This window comes from Lepisma saccharinum, chromosome 21, assembly GCF_977018435.1.
Source record: "Lepisma saccharinum chromosome 21, izLepSacc3.1, whole genome shotgun sequence".
Taxonomy (NCBI): domain Eukaryota; kingdom Metazoa; phylum Arthropoda; class Insecta; order Zygentoma; family Lepismatidae; genus Lepisma; species Lepisma saccharinum.
The window spans coordinates 52452912-52478352 of record NC_139249.1 but is presented as its reverse complement, the minus strand read 5'-3'; the positions used below and the strand labels follow the sequence as shown (position 1 = coordinate 52478352).

General features: G+C 37.3%; 1 protein-coding gene across 3 annotated transcripts in view; it reads left to right on the top strand.

Moving 5' to 3' along the window:
- The window catches only part of LOC146004251 (heat shock 70 kDa protein 12A-like), a 186041-nt gene that overhangs the window by 97782 nt on the left and 62818 nt on the right, over nucleotides 1-25441 (top strand). For all 3 annotated transcript variants that reach the window (XM_083142932.1, XM_083142931.1, XM_083142933.1), the window contains exons 2-3: nucleotides 18407-18668; nucleotides 23342-24171. In XM_083142932.1, the coding sequence (XP_082999058.1) occupies nucleotides 18407-18668; nucleotides 23342-24171 (1092 nt within the window). The remainder of the gene's footprint in view (nucleotides 1-18406; nucleotides 18669-23341; nucleotides 24172-25441) is intronic.

Genomic DNA, 25441 nt, shown 5'->3' with positions numbered 1-25441 from the left:
GTAGCAAACTAATTCCTCACTAAGTAGTACTTTGTGCCTTATCCGATATGAATGCGTAACCCATGAACATGGGATCTGAATGTCTCGTACCAGTTTTCTCCGATTGTGGAAAGAGGGCGAGTGCTGTAAAATATTTGTGAGTTGATTTCCCCTCACATTTTGTAGTTAACAGTTTACCAAGAGAAATAACTAACCAGTCCTACCCTATTTTTTATGTTAAAGTTGGCATGATACGAGCTCTCTTGCTGGTTTGCGCTGTTGCCTTTGGTGCGAATGGTACTGGGTTCGATACCCGGTGGAGGCCGTGCGGGCACTTGGAAAACTCCTTTGAAAGCAATAATAGCGGACTATGGTGTCGAAAGCCAGTGCACCACGGTGAGACTTGATGCGGTGACCACGTGCCATCCAATAAAAAGTCACTTGAAAGGCCTTGGTTCTTGAAGGACTGTCGCGCCTCGAGTTTACTTCTGTCGTGATAGAGCATTTAGGTAATGACATTAATGGTGAGTATGGCCATTGTGTAGTATTTTATATTATGCTTCTCTCGGTATCCTACTTATGGAATTGACTATTGTGTTTGAGCATCTCGAAATTGTTCTTGAGACATAAAAAATATTATACTATCAAATATTTCCTAGGAAATGGCAAAATTTCTGTAAATAGCCACATATATAACTTATTGAATATGCACTAAAATGGATTGATATTGGTCCAAAATGTATTTTCAATAGTAATTTGGCAATGTCCATCATTGCTCCTATGACAATAAGAATTTTTTAAATAATATAGTAAAATGTATTGCCGACTCGGTAGCCGAGCGACTTTCGATCTCGTCACCGAAGTTCCTGAGTTCAAATCCCGGGCTACGCCTGGGTGTTTTCGCTTGGTCCCTATTTGTTGTTTAATATCTAAGCTGGCCTCTTTTGGACTTAACATGATTAGCCTCTAAGGCGCATCAAAATATTTGCTCGTATTGAAGATATAAAACAGCTTTTGAAAACTCGTAACACCGTGTTAACAGATATAGTTTTCGTGGTTGGAAATACGAGTGCATAACCTATTTCGTTCACTGTGACGTTTATAGAAGCTAGAAACGTATAAATCAATGCAAAAGTACAGGAAATGAAAGGAGGAGACTGAAGGAGAAAAATAAAGAACAGGAGAAGCCTTTCCGTCTAAGAGGTTGCAGTTCAAGTCGCTTGACAGTCTGTTGTTACAATCCGAAATGTTTGTCAGTATGGTGTGATTTATAGCCAGATCTCTGCAGATAAAAACAGTCTTGACAAGTTGATATCCGTGCGAAAGTGGCACTTCCCATGGCGCAAGACACAACGTCGTGTTCAAGGGATTGAGACGATCTCGTCGATAAACTGGTTTGTTTAGTTAAGCATCTGAAAAAAAAATTAAAAAATGAATTGGTTTCATGTTCATATTCAGTGGATTATCCGAAATTTTCTGTTTGGGACATGCAAATTAGTATTTAGAGCATTGATCTTCTATCCGCAGCCCGCATGCGGTCTCCTGGCTGTAATTTATGAGCCTGCCAAAGCCCGTAATGAAAGAAAAGAACACATAAAACAATGGAATCCAGTGAACTCAAAATATGTAAAAAAGTTGGAATTCCCTGTTCTGTACAATCATGACCTCTTTATTGCCTTCTATTCGGTATCACCTATGCCTGCGAACAGCTCTTTGTCAAAAGAAGAATGTGAAATCAAAGTTGAAGAATCGGCTGACAGACACTTCAAAAGTGTCTGCTAATAGCCTCATCAAACTTCAAGGCAAATATTAACATGCTAGTGAAGAAAAAAGAAAACCTTCTCATTGAAGGAGTAAATGAAAATTATTGTGCTTGCATCGTCAAAATGTGCTATTTTCTTAACAAATACCATATCCAGAGGTTCCCAAAGTGTGCTCCGCGGCGCCCTGGATGGCTTACAGGGGCGCCGCGAAATGTTCCAATATTTTCCCTGAAATGTTATGATTGTCCAAATATGTGCTTATTTAGCACATTTATTTGTTTATTTTTTTAACTTAAGGCAAGCAACCTAACCACACTAACTGAGCGTTGCAAGTGTTAGATAGGCCTACATTCTCACTTGGGCGCCGCGGAAAAATCTCCAAACACGAAGGGCCCCTTGAAACGAGTAAGTTTGGGAGCCCCTGCCATATACCATTGTTTCAGTATACTTATTTGTTGCGTTACATTGACTAACCTCAATTCAGAACGTGACAGTATTTTTGGCAATAGTTACCCATGCTGGTACGTATATTAAAAAAGAAAATGAAAAAATACAGCAAATGAATGTACCTGTATATGGAACAACAGAAAACATGCACATACCGTATTTATTACCTCATTTATGAATCTCATCAGTTCCTTATAGAATGCAAATATGGCCCACTATAAGAAAAACGTCGAAGATTTAGAGGGTATAGGGGTAAATTTACTTTCCCCAACAGTTTACCATCTATGTTAGAAGATGCTGACAGTATTTTAACAAGAGTTTTTGGCTATTTGAGAAGAGCGGGCCTCTTACACTATTCCTGAGGAAGATTTAGTCTCTTACATTTTTAATATGCTGCATATGTCCCTTTACAACCATGGATTTTTATCCTATCCCAAGAGACTCTTTACACCCCTTTTTAAACATTAAGGTAAGGGTTTTATATAAGAGGATTTTTCCTCAGATATATTGAAGAAAGGGCGCCCACAGAGGTCACTGCAAAGACTTTATGTAATTCTAATTTTGAAATTGTAGCTTGAAAATATGGACGAGGGTATCGTTTAAGCAGATTAAGTGCCTATGTAAATTATCCTAATGCTGGGAATGCTTTATGAGAATTCTCTTAACTGGGGGAAAGCATCATTCCACTCTTCCCCCAGTTTAAACACTGCGGGTGGCCTTGTGTTGAAGGGTGCAAAATGGCCATGTGTGCCGATGTACCGAAAAATTTTAATTCATTCATTTGTTGCCAAAATGTCAAAGTTGCCGTAAGATGCTACCGTACAGATTTCCCAAGCCTAGCCAAAAATGAAAGTCTCAACATAGATGGATCTATAAAAAAAGGGGGTCATTTCTCAAATTCATATTTCATAATCAATTCTACCATACGGGCTTATTGTAAAAGATTAACTGAAGATTAACCCCATCCTTTAATAAGGAGGCTCTGAAATCTTTGCATTTTAGAGATTTGCAGAAATTATTGTAACATGAATTGTAATCCAAATGTATGTATCAGAATGATCCCTGGCAGGGAGAAAAATAATTTTATTTTTCCGGCGATAAAAGGTTTTGTGGGGGCGGGAGAATCCCGGCACCCCCCTCGTTAATTCACACTCTGGGTACACCCATTCAAACCCCATGCCTAGGACAGGACTTCATAATTTGCCAATCGTGCCTCCTCGGTGTTACAGATCACTATTGCTTGCACGTGTGAGACCTCCTTTTTTATGCAGATCTTGTAGGTTATATCAAGAGAATGAATACCCGGCGGGCGAAAGAGAACCGAGAAAAGTAAAGAGCAAGACAAGTTTTGTAGCGACAGGTAGACCGCTCCATGTCTTTGCAACGCTCCGGTGCACACAGAGCTTCCCATTGTTTCCGGCTGCGCTGTTACATAAATGCGGTCGTAAAACCTGGTCTTCACACGAAACCAGGGGCTGACCCTCTGAGGTCACTTCCACTCCTCATTACCGTACAGGAACACTGTTGCCAAATTTATGCAACTGTAGAAAAACTTACCACAAGGAAAAATACGAGGAGAATTTGCCATAGGATGCGACAAAAAGTTTTCTTCCTCCCTAGTTGAAATTATTGTTAATATACTAATGGGGTTGTTCATGACGAACGGATAGGGACAGAATTAGCAACTTAGAAATAAATGCTAACAGCACCAAAACCAGTGGCGTAAATAACATCCCCGCAACCCCCGAGATGCGGGATGGGGGGGGGGGCGCAGTAAGAATGATAAACTGAAAAAGATCGATAGTTCACAAAAGGCTTACTTTCAGCTTTAAAATATATTTTCAACCGAATATATTATATTTTTATGACACTACAACTGCAAACACAAAATGTTAATCCCAAGTAGAAAGTGGATTACCAGATTAGAAAAGAAAATTTCATTAGCTGAATGGTTTACGTAGCCGAAGGGTAGACGACAGGCAAGAAAACGCGCTGGCAACGCTGAGTTTCACCCTACTTACAATTTTTACCAAACGGAAAAAAAAGTTAAGAAAAAAATAAAGAAAATAGCTTCCACGACGAAAGGACAGAAGATATTGGCTTTGTCGATTTTCCAAGCTAAAATTCATCAAAAATTACTTGAGAAGCACAATGTCAGGAGTGAGAGCGATCGGGCTCGAAACAGTGGCGTACGCAAGGGGTGGATTTACGGGGTTTAACTCCATCCCCCTTGAGCTCTTGATATATTATGGAAAATCCTGTGTATTTTTTTTTTTAAATGGTCAATTTAACACAATCAAAGATTTTCGAGAATAATAATAATAATAAATATTTCAATTATTTCCATGCCGCAGAGAGAAAAGCACAACATTCCAAACACACACGTCTTTAAAAGTGAATGGCTTAAAAATAAACACGAATTCTTGAAAATAAAATATGAGGACACCTATGATTTTAAACAGAAAAAAAAGTTGTTTTATATCTCGGCTACAACAATGTTCAACGAAAATGTATTTTTTTCCTGTGAATAATGAGCAGTAACTAAAGAAACTTCTTGGTTCATTGTAAGTGACTAATGCACACAAAAGCTAAGCCGACAAGAATACACAGTCACCAGCCCGCCTTCCCATTGTTTACCGCGGCATGTTTGAATTTCTGAATTCGAACGACAATAAGCATAACTATTGGGAAATGTTTTGTTGGTAATTGATTGATTGATTTGGTGTTTTAAGTCCACCTTATGCACAGTAAGGCTAATCGGGACTGGACCTACAGTTTCAAGTGGGATCCGAACCACTATATGCCTCCACCGGGTATCGAACCCGGGACCCCTTGATTACAAGGCATCGACGCTACCAGTGCGGCATCAGGGGGGCAGGGGAGGCAGTTACCCCCGACTTTTCGTCACTTTTGCCCCCGCACTATGCTAAATCTTATCTTCAAAGGGAAATATACTGTCTGCCCCCCCCCCCAATTTTGGCACCTTGCCCCCCGGTTTTGGCACCCAATCGCCGCCACTGATCCAGATGTGAATTGTCATGCACGTGCATAGTAGATTTTGAGAGCAGCATTGCCGCGTTTCTCATTTGAACATAAATCTTTACAGTGTCGTTTTGGATCCGTCAATATGTTTAAACAATCTAAGCGATTGCAAAGTTCAATTTTGCAATTTTTTGGCAAAAAGTCACGTAGTGAATCTCGCGAGAATTGTGAAAATTCCATACAATTGGAAAGTGCTTCGTCGCAGTGTAGCGACATTATTGTAAACATTCTTCCTGATACTGGTTTTGCATCTCTTGTTGACTCTCAAGTGATGCTGAATCTACATCCACATCACTAAATAATGTTGAAGAGGTGCTTCGTGACACCTAGAAGTGTTGCTCTTTAAACTTACTTTTGAACGAGGGGCTCCTTGATGGCGTAGTGGTAACGTCGTCGCATTGTAATAAAAGGGTCCCGAGTTCGATACCCAGTGGAAGCACATTGCACAGTGGTTCGGATCCCACTTTAAACTGTAGGTCAGTTCCGGTTAGCCTATCAGTATATAAGTGGACTTAAATATAAATTCAAACTCAAAAACAGACTCAGTGGAATTGAGCAACATGTATAGGGTGATTGTGAATTCTACATTGTGCCTCTACATCATCCAGAGTCAGTTCCATACTTTGATTTCTTAAATTTATTTTAATATATTTGCTTGTTCTAATGGATTTTCTTCACATTTCAAATATCTTACCTATCATATACAAATAACCGTTGAGAGACAATTACTTCGTAAAATAGTTGACATGATAGTCGGATTTGTTAAAAATTGTAAGACTAGAAAGTAATTTCGTCCCATTGCTTTTATAATTATATTTATGTAGATCTCTACCACTTAATGGTTAGTAGTAGTTGTAGTAGTAGTAGTACTAATAATAATTAAACTATAATAAATAATACTATAACATAAAATATAATAAAACTATAATATAAAATAATAACAATATATAAATAAACTATTTAGTAATTGGTAATGCGAATTTGGATAAACAGTTTTAGAAATAGACCCCCCCCCCTCTTGATGAAATCCTGCTTACGGTACTGGCTCGAAAACTATACTTGACCAAACTAGCAGACAAAGAATTTGCTTCCATGAAAAAATGCAGAGAACTGGTAATAATCATTTGACAATATCGTAATTCTTGTAGTAACAGTGTATTTTCATATATAATTATAATATATTATTTTATACAGTTTATCTGTTGACTTAACCTTTCGTATCAGTTTTTACATTGATTCAAATTACATGTATGCATTTTCATATTTGTATATAGGCTAATATAAATGTAGGCGTGAATTAATATTTTAGAAAATAAACATATTTGTATATTTTTAAACGAGTAGGGGTGCACATCTGAAAGTTGCGGGTGGGGGGGGGGGGGCGCAGAGCATGTTAGTTACGCTACTGACCAAACCTAACCTACCTAATCTATCCATGTATGCATCTTAAACCAAATTTATCGTGCCTCATCTATTTACATGCTTATTTCTGCTATTATGTGCCTACGTGGATAGGTTGGGCAGGTCAGGTTTGGTGTTGTTAGCATGTATTTGCTACTGCTGTTCCTAGCCGCTCGTGCTGTTAATTGAAGCCAATTTATAGATGGCAACACTATCGTGCTGAGACAGGCAACTGTTATATTAAAATGCACATTTAATTTTAACTTGAGAAATTGAGGCGGAATGCGATAGACGAATCAAAGCTTTAATTTAAACATCAAAGCGAACAACTTTTCATAGTAATGGTTTACTTATCGAGTCCTCCTTTCGATATTACGAGCCGCCAAAATATGTCAAATTCTAACCTGAATATTTGCAATTTGAGTCGTGGTTGCAACTGGCATTTAACTTTTGGATAAGATTCTAAAAGCGATAGTATGTTATAGAAACAAAATCATGCCAGCAGAGGCGCTGCCAGGGGGAAGTGACTGATTTTACAATTTTACTTCAGATAATGCATTTGTCACTGCTGCACACACATCGTTTATCGTATTTGATACGTTTCCAGAAAAGAAAGAATTTGGAAGATATATTTACACTCCACGTGTCTAGTCTACGTTAATGGCAACCGTGAATCTTCGTCACGTGCTTGCATACTTATGGGGGCTATTCACCGGATGTTTACATTTCTGTGCTTCCTTGGCGCGGGCGGGAACTTCACTTCCGGTATTCAATAGAATAACATGGAGTTGAAAGGTGTAAAGGCAGTGTCTTAAGAAAAGGCGACAATCATTGTGTGGCTTTTGGTTACAACACGAGGTTGGGAACAAATATTTTTTCTCGGGTACCTATGCATAGTTTTCAGACAGGCCCGATACGGAAAAATCAGTGAATTCAGACAGCAAAGCGAAAAGACTAGACACAAACACGAGGGAATAGGCTCCATAGTCGACACTACATCACCAGAGTAATTCAAATGAAAATATTTTACGTGTTTCGAAAAATCATAAATGTCTAACGCACATGTGTTGACTATATTTAAAAATTGAAACTGTTTATAATCATTCAGAATTCTAAAAATTATAATTTTATAATTTGATGTAATCAATGTAAACTTTATTAGTAAAATTTTTACTAACTTCTAAAGTCTTTTCTTGAACGACACTTTCAAAAGTTAATAATAAAAATAAAATAATAACTGTGGATTTCAGTATTATAACTGTTGTGCTGGGTAGTGGATATGCACTCGAATAGCATTAATAAATAATAATAATAATAATAAATTTAGAATACTTTTTATTTCTTTAGTTTAGTAATTATTTATTGTATAAAATTTATAATAGTTGTAATTATTATTTCTACTATTCTACTTTAATTACTGGCGTTTACCCTCTACAAAAATTTCTGACGACGCTCTTAAGCCGTATGATAAAATTAAAGGAGCTGTGTTTGACTACATAATGTCGAAAATTATACATTCTACTGTTGTAAGCTTTATTCCAACCTGCAGAAGTCTAAACAGGAATCTGTCGGTAGAAGAACAACATTGTCTTGGAAAATACTACTATTTTTCCGTAAATCTTCATCCAAAGGATCCGGGAAATTGCCAATCTGTGTTGCCAATATTTTATAGGTACCTTTATTTCTCTATATCACTCAAAAATTTCAAGTGATCCATCTTGTATCCGATCTTTTATAAGAAAATAAGCTCGGTGACGATCTGTATTCCACTTGTTTACATTAGAAAATTGCCCAAACCGGAAGTTCTTTCTATAATCGAATTGTCTCATCGATATTTTTTGTGTTTACTCAGGAATAACTTACGACAGAATTCGAAGTGGAAATTCCTAGCTGAAGGCCATTTTTGGTCTAGTTTCGGGATATATTTGGGAGGGTGGATATTCAAATTATTAGCTTACGTAGTAGAGAATCTTACGGCTGGACCTCGCTTACTAAATAAAGGAATTATTATTGTTGTTGTTATTATTATTATTGTAGCTGAGAAATGCTTACGAAAATTTTCTTTACTGGGGGACAAAGCCACCCGCAGGATTTTTCTCAGGGGGGCAACAGTGCTTAAAGTGGGGGAAAGGATAGGTGATGCTTTTCCCTAGTTAATAGAATTCTCATGAATTATTTCCAGCATTAGAATAATTGACATAGGCACTTCATCTGCTGTCTTTAATGGCACGCCTTGTCCATGTTTTCAAGCTACAATTTCAAAATTTGAATTATATTAAGTCTTTCTAGATATCCCAGGGGGGGGGACAAGTGCTCCCTCTGGCCCCCTTCTGCGGGTGCCCTTGCTGGGGCATTCCCCCACTTCGAGCACTGATATAAGAATTAAAAATGCCGACCTCGGTGGCGGAGTGGTTATCACGACGCGCTACGACACCAAGGGTCAAAGGTTCGAATCCCGGCCTGGGCATGGGTGTCCGTTGTAAGTGCCACTTCATCATGGCTTATCCTCATCGTCGCGATTACCCAAAAGTAGCAGAAGTCGACGCTATGTAACAAAAATCAAATAAGATTGAATGCAGTTATTGGACGAATAGTAGCATCGAATTGAGCAAAACTATAAGTCGAATTTTTTTTTAAGTCCACTCTATGCTCAGTAAACTAATCGGGACTGGACCTACAGTTTAAAGTGGAATACATAGCAATGTGTCTCCATTGTGGATCGAACCTGGGACCCTTTGATTACAAGGCAACATGTTCAGTACTACACCATGCGGGAGGTTCTGTACGCCCTCTGAAATGTTATCGGTGATGTATGGCGGCATCCTTGCATATCACTGTACGAATTAAGATTTTTGCTTTGGGGTGGAGGGGGAGCGAGGGATGCCCACTCAGTGGCGTATTTGTGATTTCATTTCGTTACGTAGATTTTCTTGCATATGAAAATTTGTATATATGTTACCAGTCAGTAAATTAAACTATTGCCTTGCGATTATAAGTACCGTAAAACATTGGCTCTAACCAAGGTTACTAAATGTTATGATAACATTTATGCGTAATTTAGAAACACTTACTATCTACGTAGAGCTGTTAGCGAGAAATGCAGGCTCGACCAGGACTCGAACCCGGGTCTCTGGCATTCCGTGCCATTGCTCTACCTGTGTGTGCCTAATTTAATGAAGTAACATCTCTACGCTGGAAGGAACCAGGCAACGTCGACGTCTACAGTGTTTCAAAAGCAACAGAACCCGTTGCGGTAACACTAGCAGAGACGATTCCACACAGGTAAAACAGCAGAAGCAAAAAATCAGGCGAAGCCAGGCCGGCTCGGTAGCTCAGTGGTAGAGCAATGGCACGGAATTCCAGAGATCCGGGTTCGAGTTCTGGTCGAGCCTGCATTTTTCGCTAACAATTCTACGAAGTACGTACATCTCCTGTGTGTGCCTAATTTAATGAACTTACTATCTAATCTACCAATAAGTTTCGTGTGAACACTTTAATACATGTAAAATGGCAGCACTAAGCCATGAAAATTTAAGTGGAAAACAGGTGCTGTTGTCTCGGCGAGGTTGGTCAGTTGCAGAATGGTGCCCTTCTTTAATCTACAAAGCTGCATACTTTTCGACAGGAAAATCTTTGATGACTGGACCGTTAATGGACACGAATGATTTTGCAATTGTGCTTGTTACAGTTGGTATATTATAGCCTATGCTTTCAATTCAATTTTCTTTGAGGAAAACATCCCAGGCAGGAATAAAAATATTTTTCTTTTTCCACAGATATTTTTTGTGGTGGAAATCCCCGACACCCCCGCCCCCGTTTTTGCATATACATATATTTACTTACCCAGTACTTTAATTTATAAACTCGAGCCTGACAAACATCATGAATAGAATATGTCATATTAATGTACGTTGATCGTATTAAGTTTTGAGATAGACGATTCATTCAAAATCACAATGAAATTTTTTAAATTTTAAATACTTATTATTATTAAATTAATGTATGGTGTTTTGTGTTTGTCTCTCTCTCCTTTGTTCAGAGTGGATGTTTACTGTCTAAATTTAGTTCTTGATTACGAGTTCATCTCCATATGATTCGCTTTAATAAAGGCATTAGTTCTATTTTTTATTCGTGGAAACTGCCGTAAGTTGCGTTGTTTTTAGTGGCCTATTTCATTGTTGGAAGACAGGTGGAAAATTGTCTAAAATAGTTTCCCCATTTACTATAAATGAATGGCTTATTGCAGAAAGGGACCTGAGTGACTTTTGCACAATTCTGAGAAAAACAATGAAAAATCGTATAATATTAATAGTGTAAGAAAGAAATGTGCCGTTGTTGGCTCAAATATTCAACATAATGAATAGTTAATTTTGCAACCCTCAATGCACCCCCCTGCAGTATGCTGCTAGACACAGTGGAGATGAAAAAATTAACTCCGATACCTCAAAAATGTGACTCAGGTCCCTTTCTGCAATAAGCCATTCAAATGTATAATTCATCGTCTTTCTTGAGATGAAACTACTGATATAAATATTCAAATTATAAGATAATAATATAAATGACAAAAAAATGTTCGAAGACTTTAATTTTCTTGCAAAATAAACATGACGTTGTAAGAAATTAATTTTCTTAAGTATTAGAAACAACGAAAGTCACTTGCTGTAGTGCAATTCTCTTGTAGGATAATTCTGCTACATGTGCTTTGGAGAACACATTGGCCACCTTCGATACGTCCAAGACTTGACATTCCTTCTTCTCAATAGCAAGGACAGCCAGATGAGGCAGTTGGCATCCAACATCCTGTTTCGAGCCATGGTTTTCAAAGATTTCAAACACGAAAAGGTTCTTTCACATTGGAAACTGAGATTGTTACAGAGAATACAACTAGAGTGTGAACCTTGAAATGCCAATTTATACTTTCCTAGGACAACTTTCGTTCCATCTTCGTAAAGCTGAAGAGTTTTGCGCCTTTTATGGAAATTATACCACAGGAAATTATATCTGAAAAAAAAAGGTTATAGTTTTCTCATAATTTAAGAAATTTTCTGATCCTGGTGCAACTCTCACTCTAGAAGTCCAAAGTTTGTTTGTGATACACAATTACAGAAGTTCTTGGAAATAAGTTCTATGTGCAAAGAGCGAATCTGCATCTAATGATTGATTTTGATTTTTGATTTGATTTAGTTTATTTTACTTCGCGTTTTGTGCCTCTTGGCTAATTTGCGAAGATGGGGATGAGTGATGAAATGATGAAATTGATGAATGGACATTCACAAACAACCAAGCCCGACTGGGATTCGAACCCGGGACCCTTGGCGTCGCAGCGCGATGTGCTAACCACTCGGCCACAGGGTCGGGCCAATGATTGAAGGGCAGCAAATCCTAAGAAGCGTTTTCTTACTTGCCCGTGATACACATATCTGTCTCGTTCCTTTCTCACAATCTGACCTCTGACATCAGTGCCAAAACTCTTCCAATTCCTGGCTTATTTTGCTAAGAATAAGTGTGGACATTACGCAGATTAATTTGTTTTAAATCGAAATTTTTGAGTATAATTTGTATTTTAATCAATGTATTTCCGAATAATATCGCCTCATTTTGAAATTATCTTAAGAAATTCCCTTTGTTAAGGCTTGCCTCAGACTTATCATAATCTCGAAAGCAAGTCCCTGAATAGTAAGAAACCGCGATGCATCCACATAAACTAATATGTAGTGTCGGTTTTCTTGAATCACCTTTGAATGTTTTGCACTAATTAGCGTGGCCAATAACGAACCACCGTTAGAATAATTTCCCCGTACTACAGATGATGTTTTGTGGTCCTCAGAATGCTCGTGATGTTTTAAAACCATTCACATTTAACGCCCTTTTCCAGTTCTTCACTGGTTAATCGCGACGATTACAGAACCTAATGAATGCCCAGGACAGCGCTAGAATCTTGAACGAAAGTGACACACACACATATATACTAAAACAAAATTACTTTTTGGTAGTCAAGTTGGTATTATAAACAGGAAAAGTGAAGTGATATCATGCAGAATATACCACTTAGAAAAGTGAAAATCGTCATCCTCTTAGAAATGAACTCTCTCATTATTCGATATTTCTTTAACTTCAGTTGGGGGCGGAAGGGGGAGGCGCGAAGTGTGTGACTGGGGGGGCGCCTCCCCCCCCCCACAGGCGTCGTCACTGTGGACAGATGACATTTATGAATGAACACTAATAGCCAGGCCTTGACTCGAATCTTGGAACTTCGGTGATGAGATGGAAAATCGACAACTTACGCGCATCGTCAGAGAGCGTGCGTAGGTTTCGTGTGAGAACAAGGCTCGAACAGAATGTGAATTTCGGACCACAGCGTGTTAATATTCATGGCTGTAGGGCCATGTTGAACGTGGGATTTTAAGATCACGTTCCATGTAGGCGTGTCTGTGAATAGTAACATTATACAAAAATCCTGGAAATTCATGATTTTTCGTGTGTGCCGGAAGACCGGAAATGATGCACGAGATTATCGCTTTTACTTTTCTCAAAAAAAGAAGGAAACAAGAAACTGTGCTGAGTTTCGCTAAAACGAAACATGTATTCAGGAAACTCAAGACAAGAACTTTCTTCGTTGTGTACATAGAAGTAATTTTTTTTCCTTCATCCATCCGTAATATTCCACACCGAGGGAGGCAGATTCACACGCTCAGACGTGGCTGGCTCGTAATCCAATGCTATTTGTGCAACTCGCTCTTTGGCTTTCGTTGTTACAGAATCGTGGGAGAGATGCGAGATGTTATGGCTTAAGATATGAACACGAGCAAATTAGGAGCCACATAATGCCTTGCTCATGTAACGTACACGATTTCCCAGCATTTGATTGTCGATCTTTCCCACATACATTAAAATGAAAATCCACAAGAAGCACGGATTTAAAAAAAAAAAAAAAAAAAAAAGTATTTGTCTGGAACCGTGAGAGCGGTTGTTACCTTATACAACCGTTAATAAAAAGTCATGCGGTTACCTCAACTTGTAGAAGGCGTGGTGTATGTGTCAAGTAACGTGTCAACCATTAGTGTTGTTTGTTGTATTGAAAATCTAGCGATGTTCCGTAAGAGAAACGCTCCGTGAATTTATCGTTTATAACTTGAATGTTGTCAAACGTGATAAAACCGAAGTTCGTATCAGTCAACTGAAGTACTTTTTCTTTGTTCTTCATGTTCAAATGGAGCTGTTCACGGCCAAACTTCCGGTCGTGGCGCCACTACAGTCACTTTTCTCTGCTATAGTTATGTTCTTAGAGAATTTCGTTCGTCATTTGGTTGCACTTAGCTTCATATCGGAGCTCGTTGGATTGGCTATTCAAATATTATTTTCACAGAAGTGAAGTGTTTCTCGTCTAAATTGATTATAAATGTGTGTTTCGTAATTCTCTTAATGTAGTAAGTCAAAGTATCCAAAAATGACATTCTTGTAAAGTTAAGAATTAATATAAGAGGTGCATTCACGTTCTAAGGCCTCCTAATTTATTTTGAAAAATGTCCTCACCTCAGAAAACTGAAACTGCTGTCACTTCTCAACATAATCATCATCTAGAGTCCGGCCAAGCTAAATCCCGGGATGGGGACCGCCTTTATGGCAGTGGCTCGCTGTTGCCGCGTTTACCTACGAAGAAACTTGCAGTCAAACAGACATTTAGACCTACCGCTGCCCCTGTTTGGGTAACAAGCGGCAATCTTAGTATCTCTCCTCCCCGAAGCAGCCAGCCCGGAAACAGGATTTTGTCAAAATAGCCGTCCTCCACTGTGAATGGGGCCGAGAGATAGCTTGACCGAGTATAGACGTACACATTTTTTACGACGTTGACGCCACGATAGCATGGTCTCTGCAAACGCTTCTTTAGGGATCTGTTTTGCATACTGTAAAATCGCTGATGCAAAAGCGGAAGAGTTTGAAAATGTGCGACCACGGAGCCTGTCCTTGAGCGTTGGAAAGGGCCAAAAATCGCTAGGTACGAGGTTAGGTGAGTATGGACGGAGCATGTGGAATCACTTCTAATTTGTTTTCCGTGAAAAACGGGTGAACAATGGCCGCCCGATGAGGAGGTGCGTTGTCCTGATGAAAGAACACAGCTGCAGCCTTTTCCAGCCGTTTCTCTCGCAATTGTGGAAACAATTTGGTCCTCGAAAAAGTTTCACAGCTTGTACCCGTCATTGCGGTACCCTTAGAATAACAATGCGCGAGTATAACGCCTTCGCTGTTCCAAAACATCATTTTCTCAGCGATGGCCTTAACTGGCTGCTGGTTCGTGTCCGAGGCTCCTTCGGTTTGTTTGCACACGAGTTCGGCCTTCCTCGAACTGTTGCAACCAACGAAAGCACATTTTCACGTTCAAGATACCACCACAGCATGTCTCAGTCAATTAAAGACGAATATCAATGGATGTGTACGTAAAAACATCCATAATGATTAATAGTTATGTCAAAGTGTGATGCCTTGAAGTGTACTGAAGGAGACTTCACACTATTTCAGATCTTATTTTCCTGCCACAATAATAGCATGTGTAAATTTCCATACGAATTACCAGAAATTACTCTACATATCAAACTGAATATTTTTATGCTCAGAGTAAACATGACATTAAATTACTCTATAATCAGTGGTATTTTCATCATTGCCTTCTTTTCACTATTGAAGCTGTGCGCACTTAGATCCACTTTACTCCTTTGATCTGGCACACACAACTTTAGGAAGATGTTGTATCAACAGTTAGTAAAGGAATAATGACAACCCTGCTGTTATTGCTGCCACCGCTAAAGTGACTTGTGTCTTGTAGACTTCACTGGTTGTGGCATGGTGATTTTCTTGATCTTCGGAACAAGAATAGTTTCCAGTTTTTTTTTTTAATATCCTTGGTCCACCTATTGCCCACCTTGTCGATATAGGCTACTTTTGGCACAAAGAATCAAAAAATAAAAGAAGCAAACTTGAAATGGGTGATTGCATTTGTCAAGGGGATCCATACCTATTGCAGATATGTGTATGGGTTTATCATAAGCTTGTTCTCCATCATCATGAAAATTTCACCTGAAACCTACTGTTAGAATAGGTAAAAGATAAATTAGGCAATGGATAACGACCAACTAAGACTTCATGCTAATAAGGAACAATTGCCATTGACATTTAGAAGAGCAGAGAAGCAATAGGATAAAATATATCAAAGACATATTACTTATCCAATCGAAAGTCAAAAAGTTATGTCTGCATTTTCCTGAGACGTTGATGCAATTGAAGCAATGTGTGTAGGTGGTGTATGAAAAATAGAAGGCCAAGAATAGAATAGAAAGTTTTGTGCAAAAAGTGTTACTAGACCTAGTTTCCATTTGAAAATTTTCTGTCTTCGCTATACACCCCTGAAAGCTTGAAATTTGTTTTCTGCTTGCCACAAATTATTTTTCTGCAGTGACATTAGCTATAATCAGTGGCGTGCCCAAAATTTTTGTAAGGGAGGGGTTACCTATACTTTTTCTTGGTAGTCCGCAATCATTTTGTCATATTTTCCTACCATTGACGTTCCTTTTTTAGGAATATTGGGCCAAAAAGGGGGGGGTTATAATATAACATGATTATCAATGTGTAGATCCGCCGGCTCTCTTGACGGAGTGGTTAGCATATCGTGCTACAACACCAGGGGTCCCGGGTTCGAATCCCAGCTCGGGCATGGATGTTTGTGAGCGTCCATTCATCAATTTCATCATATCATCACTCATCTTCGCAATTAGCCAAAGGTGCCAGAAAAGCGAAGCAAAATATAAAGCAAATCAATCAATGTGTAGCTCCCAGTGGTGAAGATTCCTTAACAAATAATCCACTACTATTAAAATCAGCGCTAGTCTATTTCAAAATATTGGGGAAAACAATCAATAGGGAAAGACACTTATTACAGCACTTTAAATATTTTGCATTATTAAATAATTTTATTTTTATTTCTTTTATTACTTTTTATATTTCCACTCAGGTTATAAAATATGAAAGCAAAATCTGTTACTTGTTTATATTTTGAGTAATGTAACAAATTAGTACACCAAAGCTGTACAAAGTTACAAATTGTGTTTCATCTCCTTGTATTAATTATATTTCGAATACATATTTCCACATTGCTTTTTGTTATCAGTAGATATGAAAAAGGTAAAATAACATATGTCCCATACAATGACGCATTTAGGGGGATCCAGGAAGTCCGGACCCCCCCTCCCAGAAAGATTTATCAAGTACTAAAATTAAATAATAAAAAATATATTCGTTAGCCGTTGTTGTATAATTTCCTCTGAACTTATTGGAAGACAAGGATTGTATTGGAATCATAGGGCTTTGAAGGACACGAAAGACGTATTTAGGGGGTCCGGACCCCACTCTACCCAAAAGACTTATTAAGTACGAAAATTATAATAGCAAACAAATTATGATTATTATTTATTTTCTTTTTTAAAAATAACACAGTGGTTAAAAGTCCAAAACTAAGAATGAATGAATCACCACTGATCAGCAACAAAGAATAACGAAAATTAAATAATGAAAATATACTCGTTTAGCATTTGTTGTATAATTTCCTCTGAACTTATTATAAGACAAGGATTATATTGGGATCATACGGCTTTGAAGGTTAGAAAGGACGTATTTAGGGGTCCGGACCCCCCCCCCCCCACCAAACACACACACACCCGAAAGACTTATTAAGTAAAAAAAAAAAGTAAAGTGCTCCCCTGTGCTTAGCATCACGCCATGAAGGCGTTACGAAAATTAAATAATGAAAATATACTCGTTCAGCATTTGTTGTAATTTCCTCTGAACTTATTGGAAGACAAGAATTATATTGGGATCATACGGCTTTGAAGGTTAGGAAGGACGTATTTAGGGGTCTGGACCCCCCCCCCCCCAAACACACACACACCCGAAAGACTTATTAAGTACGAAAATTAAATAATGAAAATATACTCGTTCAGCATTTGTTGTAATTTCCTCTGAACTTATTGGAAGACAAGGATTATATTGGGATCATACGGCTTTTAAGTACAGGAAGGATGTATTTAAGGGAGATCCAGGTGTCCGGAACCCCCAAATACTCGCCAAGTACTAAAATTAAGTAATGAAAATATTATCATTTGTTGCATAATCGATAGTTATTAATTTCCTCTACATGTTAGAAGGCAAGGATTATATTGGGATCATAGGGCTTTGAATGACATTACAAAGATGATTTATTTACACTACTATTTAAAATAATATGCATAAAATTTTAATCAGAAACTTACTTTTTTCCAACTACGTGTAACATCATTTTTATTATTCGATAAATATTTAATTATTCATCTATTTGACATTAATTTCTTTTGCCAGGGCATTTGTTTTTATGTCAATTATTCCGATCTTAACTACAGGTAAGCTACTTATATCTCTATTTTTATACAGTCTTTTTACCTAATCGTGTAATAATATAATATTAATTTATGTATTGTAATTAGTATTAATTTGATTTATAATTATTTTAATATAAACATTATTATTATTATTATTAATAATATTATTATTCCTGAGACACTTGGTTTGGACCCCCCCCCCCCAAAACATATTTCTAGATACGTGCCTGGTCCCATAGGTGTTTTTCTCAACATTATGAAACTACATTTCTTCACATATCCTTTCATTTTTTAAATGTATCTACTTTATCTAGATGTAGACACCACTAACTTCATCATTATTCACACTGATCAATTATTTTCTCTTTTCAGAATCACAGAAAAATGGACCAATTTCTGAAGGGATTCATAATGTGCAGTCTTCAGTTCTTCATTCTCTGCAAAAGAAAGTCGGACTCGCCCATTGGCCCTCAGGGTGGAACTCCTCTAGGGCAACAATGAGTCTAAGTGGGGTGACCTTGGACAGCAGCACAGACGAGGCCAGTCTGGAGCTGAACTCTGCCCCAAAGCACCGAAAAGAACTGTCGCTGGATTCTGGAATACAGCTGGAACATTGTGCTACGGAAATGCCAAGGTAACTAGTAGTATCCGTTTGCTATTATTTCACCATTGCTTTTTCCTTTAACATGTAGCAAAGAACCTGTATGTATATGTGTGATGTACATCCCATAATATGCAGTAATGTTTTTGTCTGGAGATTTGAAAAACCCAAAGATGGGAAAACAATAGAGTCAGTATAAAGATGAATAAAACTTGTTGAATTTTCTATATGTATTCTTATGTGGGTACCGCACTGTTGCCGTGAGGTCTAAGGCGTCATGCTTTGGGCTCTGGTTATGGGATGCATGCTATTTCTTTTCCCCATAAAAGCAATTAACTTCCATTTGCTTACATACACAATGGAACATTTTTCTTCCAAATTTAACAACAAACAAACAATAATAATGGTTATTTTTTTAGATTCCTTCCTCAGTGATGTGATGAGCATATACGAATGCTCTCCAACATGCAGAGTGCTTGTGTGAAACTTGGCATAGCTCTAGGTTTTGCTTAATCAACAGACTTTCAATTGAACCACTAAAACCAATGGATTTTCCTCTTGTCTGATCTATTTTCCAAGTTCCAGTTCCATATATTATCACTATATGGGAGGAAGTATTGATATAACAGTGCCAAATTCAATGGCAGCTTGCAGTGGCGATGATTGGGTTCCAAAACTGGGTGGCAAGGTACCAAAACTGTGGGGGCAAGGACAGTTTACAAACCCTTGGTAGCCAAAATAGAGTTTAGCATAGTGTGGGGTCAAAAGTGCCAAAAAGTGGGGCAGGAGAGCAACCGTCCCCCTCCCTAATCTCTGCCACTGGTAGCTTGGGTATATGTATACTATTCAGAAGGACAAAAATATTTTTAATTTCATATTTAAGTAATACTTCTATCAGTCTAAGTTAATCACAATTTTCAATTTATCACACACTAGTATTACTTATATTGAGAATAGAAAAGTTTCACATTCATACACCTGATATCATTGGTTGTATTTTTGTAAATAAAATAATCAGTGTTCATTATGTCTGCTCCAATATTGTTAATTACTATTGTTACTTATTAAAGTTCAATATTATATCTTGTTATCCTCTCAAGGAACGAATGACAGATTTTTAGATTTAAGGTGAATTTAATTTTTTCTTCGGAAAGTTCATTGGAATGTATATTGTAACAAATGATAGAACAAATCAATGTTAAAACAACTGGTGTAGTTCAGCTGTTTGTTAAAAATTCCACCATGATATCTTAATAATGACTTTCTAAATATGATAGTGAACACAGAATAGAAGGTTGCAATATTCCACTTTGCTTCAATTTTCACAAAAAAATAATGAAGAGCATTGAAAATTATGTTCTTTGTTGGCATGTTTGAAATATCATCAGTTTTAGTTTAGATTTCCAATTGCTTCAATTGCAGCCTACATTTGTACCTCAGTTCTTTATCAAGAATATTTATTACTTCATTTAGTTATTTTTGTTTACACATGGCCAGCAACGATGCCAGAAAAAGAACACAAATTGAACAAACCAATAAAATAAAACAAAGAAATGATTCTACATACAGAGTTTCTTTTTCAACAAGGCACACCAATTGCTTATATAATATGCAGCTTCTAAGCTTTCCTAAGAATAAAACTAAAATTACATCTCCAGCTAGTAACATTCATGCAAGACTCTGCTGCTAGAAAAGAATGACAGGTACACAGTGATTTATTAACAAACCCTCCACACCCCCTAACACCCAAATTTCTTCAACACCCCATAAAATTCTTCACAAAGGCCCGATTTACGATATTGGAAGTGGGGGGAATATGACCACCTTAAGGCAAAATTGCTAATATGAAATAAAAATAAGTTTCATATTGTGAAATGAAGATCAGCACTGTATCCAGTAGTACACGTGAGTTAAAACCTCTTTCTGTAAAGGAACAAAAGTGCACAAACAAAAGTCTGCAAAAAACATTACCCCGCTGATTATGAGCACACTGTTGGGGTATTCCCAACAGTTATGTTTCATGGATACGTTTAAGGACATATACACATAACAATTAGTCACAGGATAGTATTGAATGAATACATATCATAAGCATAGGCATGTATATGGGCAGTTGCCCCTCCTAACACTCTCACTTAGAAATTTAGTGTAGGGAAATCTTATTACCGTTATTAAACCATATTATTCTCTTTAAACGAACTGACGAAAGTGCCAATCAATTTCCTATGTAATTGGACTATCTCACTTCGTTGTCCAACAAATTACTTGTTATTAAGACTCGGGCATTTTATTTATTAGCCTAGTTTTGTTATACCTATGTGGTCACAGAATAAAATGGTCACACATTGGAAATTATTAAATGATGTGTTAGATAAGAAAAACAAAGGGGGATTCTTCTAATAGTGATTTTCGGTGGGTCCGGACACACACTATGTACAATACAATAAAATGGTGAGATAGAATAAAGTTTTTCTTTCTCCGACAGAACTTTCATTAATGCTCTTGCCCCCTTAATCAGAGGGTCTGCGCACACCTATGTCCTGCAGTCTTCAAATTTAATCCTCCTTACAAGTAGGGCAGATATAACAATAAATGCACTCCTCACCACAATACCAACTTTTGTATACAGGGCACTGACTGTCGTTGAGGTGCATCCATTAATGGAATATAATGTAAATTTGTTATGGATCATGAAGGGTCATGAGTAGGGAATGGGTTTCTAGGTTCATACTTTATTTTTTCGCTATGTCCTAGACGTATGGTATTTAGAGATCTTTGCATTTCATGTACACAGTACCCCTCTACTGAAATTCTATGCCTAAATGAACTATAAATGCCTAAATGAACTATAAATGCCTAAATGAACTATACATTGCTATGAATGCCTAAATTAACTATAAATTCCTATAAATGCCTAAAAGCCCTATTTTGACTTAAAAAATGCCTTTATACTAGGGATGTGATGAAGCTGAAAATTTACCAATGTCGATGTACTCATCGATAATTTTTGGAACAATACTGATGCTGATATTTAACCCATTCCGATACATAAGATTATTCAACAGAAATGGAATATTATTTTCAGCATGGCAAAAATAAATTTGCTATGTACATTTCTATTGCATATCATATGTATATACATATATATTCTCAAGGGATTCAAATGTACAAGAAAACAGTTATTTTGAGTTGTTTTCTTTATTATTGTATCTTTTGTCTTTTATCTTAGTGTAAGCTTGAGAAAGTTCTGCGAAACCAGGATGAAACATTGCAGATAAAATAAAAAAACTACTAAAAATAACTGTTTGCTTGTACATTTGCATCTACAAAAAGTGGTTATGTGAATCTTTAAGAAGAACATAGATTCTCAAGAGATTTAACATTTACACAAGCAGTTCTTTGAAATGCAAAATGAATTCCTGTTCTCAATGTTGTAAATTTAATGCTGGCAGATTCAAATTCAGAAACATAAGTTTTTGAAGCACTTCTGGAAGTAACCTACTTCTTCTCTTATCGTAAATCTGTCCAGCAACACAGAAAACTAGTTCACTGAATACTGATGCAGCAGGTATCCCAAGTATTTTCTTGCCATTTGCTTCAGGTTTGGATACTCATTTTTGAATTTCCAATACAACAGTGGATCCTGATCAAGTAGAATAGTCGGTTCAGCAATATACTGTTTTATTCTGATTTTGAGTTACTCTGAATGAGTTTTTAAAATAATTTTCTTAAAAACTCCACAGTGATGAAGATCCATAACCTAATTTTCAATAAATCTTACAAAATTAGAATATAAAACTTATTAGAAGGTAAAACTCTAGTATTATCTGTACCGGTTAAAATATCAGATTTTTGCCTATACCGTTCCCGATATGCCAGTTTCTGCCGATTTTCATACATCTGTAATCGTGTTCGGCACATCCCTACTTTCAACCATTCTCTTAACTTTTAAAATAACTTGTATTAAGAAGGACTCTTAATTTCTACCACAAAGGTTTGACACCCTTGAACCTTGAAACCTTAAGTGAACGAATCCAAGAAGCAAAATAAGCAATGCAACAGCAAGGGATGTCAACATCTGTGTAAATTTCCACCATCTTCCAGCTTGCATCACAAAATTAGAAAAGAATGTGGAGCGAACTGAATGGATAAGGCATTCTCCACTGTTAAATGCTTTATCTCCAAGGCAATTAAAGGGACGATAGGTGTAGTACACAAAACAAAAATGCAGGTTGTTTTGGGACAGAATCCTAGCTATAAAGTCATTCAGTTGTTAAAACAAGACCGGCATTTTCCCCATTCTCAGAGATGGAGCTGGTGTTTTTATACATAAACACATACTTGTGCGAGGTACACACACAAATTGATCTTACCTATGAGAAAGCATAAAGTGTTGGAAAATCGACACAAAATAACCAAAAGAAAGTAAGAATAATATGAATTGAGTCTGACAAAATTTCTTGCAATAGATACTAAAATATTTTATACTTAAAATTTATTGATGATAAAGTATCTAATTTCTTTGTAACTTTCTCTATTAGAAATGTATGCATTTATCATATAATTTATGCCCATATTATTCATCGGTCATTACATTTAAATAGGTGAACAAAGTTTGAAAAAACAGAAGTCCATTTAATTACTTTTTGAAGAATGATGTCAAAAGTAATTGCAATTATGTAAATACTTTATTTCATATCTTGCAGGTCATCTGAAGTCCCTTCGAGGGAATGCTATGCAGAAAATGAGGTTATGGAAGTAATAGAAGATTTGGACAAGTCTCTGGAAGAAGCTGTTGGTGAATTCTATGTTCCTTCTACACCTGAAGAGCGAGGTAGATCATCCGTATCTTCAACACTAACAAAACCAGGCCATAGGGGTAGTGTGGTGTCGGAGTGTTTCAATCTTATTGAAGAAGTGTATGTGAAGGGATCCAAGATGGTGGATAGTGATAGTGCTAACAGTAATGGAAATGGTCAAACTGTGAATGGCTTTGGGTTAAGTCGTACAAGTTGGAAGAAGTCAGGTGGTTCAAAGTCAAAGAAGAATAAAAAACAACCTGAGAAACTTAAAAAGACGAAAGCAGAATCCAGTGTTCTTCATAATGTTTCTAGTGTAAAATTTGTATGCGAGTCACAGCCCGACAGGTCAGTGTTGAAAGACGAACTACATGACAGTGGTGCTGATAGTGGAAGTGCAAGTCCAAGAAATACCCCAGTCTTACCGCCATCAATTACCCAAGGGAAAACAGACAATACTTATGTTTCATTTTCACCTCCTTCGCTAGATTCGCTACCAGATAAAGCTTTACACATGGACAACATTCAGCATGTAGAAGTAACCTATGATAATGTAAACTCAAGTGCCCTTCGAATGACCTCCATAAGCACTGGATCTGCAGACTCTGGTGTCGATGCACAACATCATGGCCAACATTTTGTGGTTGTGGCTATTGACTTTGGAACAACTTACAGTGGATATGCTTTTTGTTTCATTCGTGATCCAGATAGCATTCATATGATGAGGAAATGGGAAGGTAAGCACTTCATCTTACAATTTTACATAGTATTACATTATTTATTAAATATTCTATGCTAGTCATTTGCAATACAATTTTATTGTATCAAATGCTTGTCATAACTCCATCATGCATGTAGCCAGGGTGGAGCAGGGAACACTTTCATTCATAAATTTGGCAAGGAGCAATTAAATTATAAAAGTCATAGAAATACAGAAATTAATGCATACATTACATTCTAAAAAAGCCTTTCATTAAATTCAAATTAAAAGATATATGCAGTGAAAGTGGATGTTTCATCACCAGATGTCAGTGCTTTCATTACCTGCAATAATTTTGACATATTCCATTTAGATACAAAGGCTGTCGCAGAGAAGGTGAGACAGATTTTTTCCTGGCTTGGCAACACTGCCTATGGTTTCGTCACTAGTCACGTCGTGTAGGATGACTCATTCTGTTTCCGTAGCAAGTTGTCACATGTTGCGAAACCACATTAGTGAGCAGCTGTGTTGATTTACGTGGAACGTGTTTCGTTTACCCCTCCAGGTTTTTGTGCATAACATTACTTGTCCCGATGAGTATTCAAGATGAACAGCGACATGCCATAAACTTTTGTTGGCGTTTAAGGAAAAGTGCTGCAGAAACATATGCAATGTTTCAACAGGTATATGCCGATCAAGACAGACTGAGTAGAGCCACATTATTACCAAGGAGTGATTGAGCAAAAAAGAGGCTGCATTTGAAGAACTCCTTCATATTGCACCACGATAACGCATGCCCGCATACCGCGCAGGCTTTTCAGGATTACGCGACGGAGAGAAAAAATGAAATTTTCCAGCATTCAACATACAGCCCGGACCTTACACCCTGCGACTTTTGGCTACTTCCACTTTTAAAGGCCGCTTTATCTGGTCGTCATTTCATGACGAACAAAGAAGTGATCACCGCAGCGTGTTTTCTTCAGTTCGCTACCTGACGACGAATTTTCAAAGACATTCACAAAGTGGTAGGAGCGTATGGACGCTTGCTTAGCTGTCAATTGTGCCTATTTTGAAAAAGATGTACGTCTACTCAATATGGCTGATTCTGAATAAAAATTTTGTGGTTTGTAATTTTTTGTTTCATTTTAATGATTCTTGGAGGGGTCCATGTACATGCTTGTCTTTTAACTGCTACGCAGTCACGACTTTTTGACCTATTGTGCTCATTTTGGTCTCAATCGGCAGCTAATAAACTAAATTTTCACCCTAGTACATTTGCTAGCCAATGGAGGTCGCCGTTTTCCTAT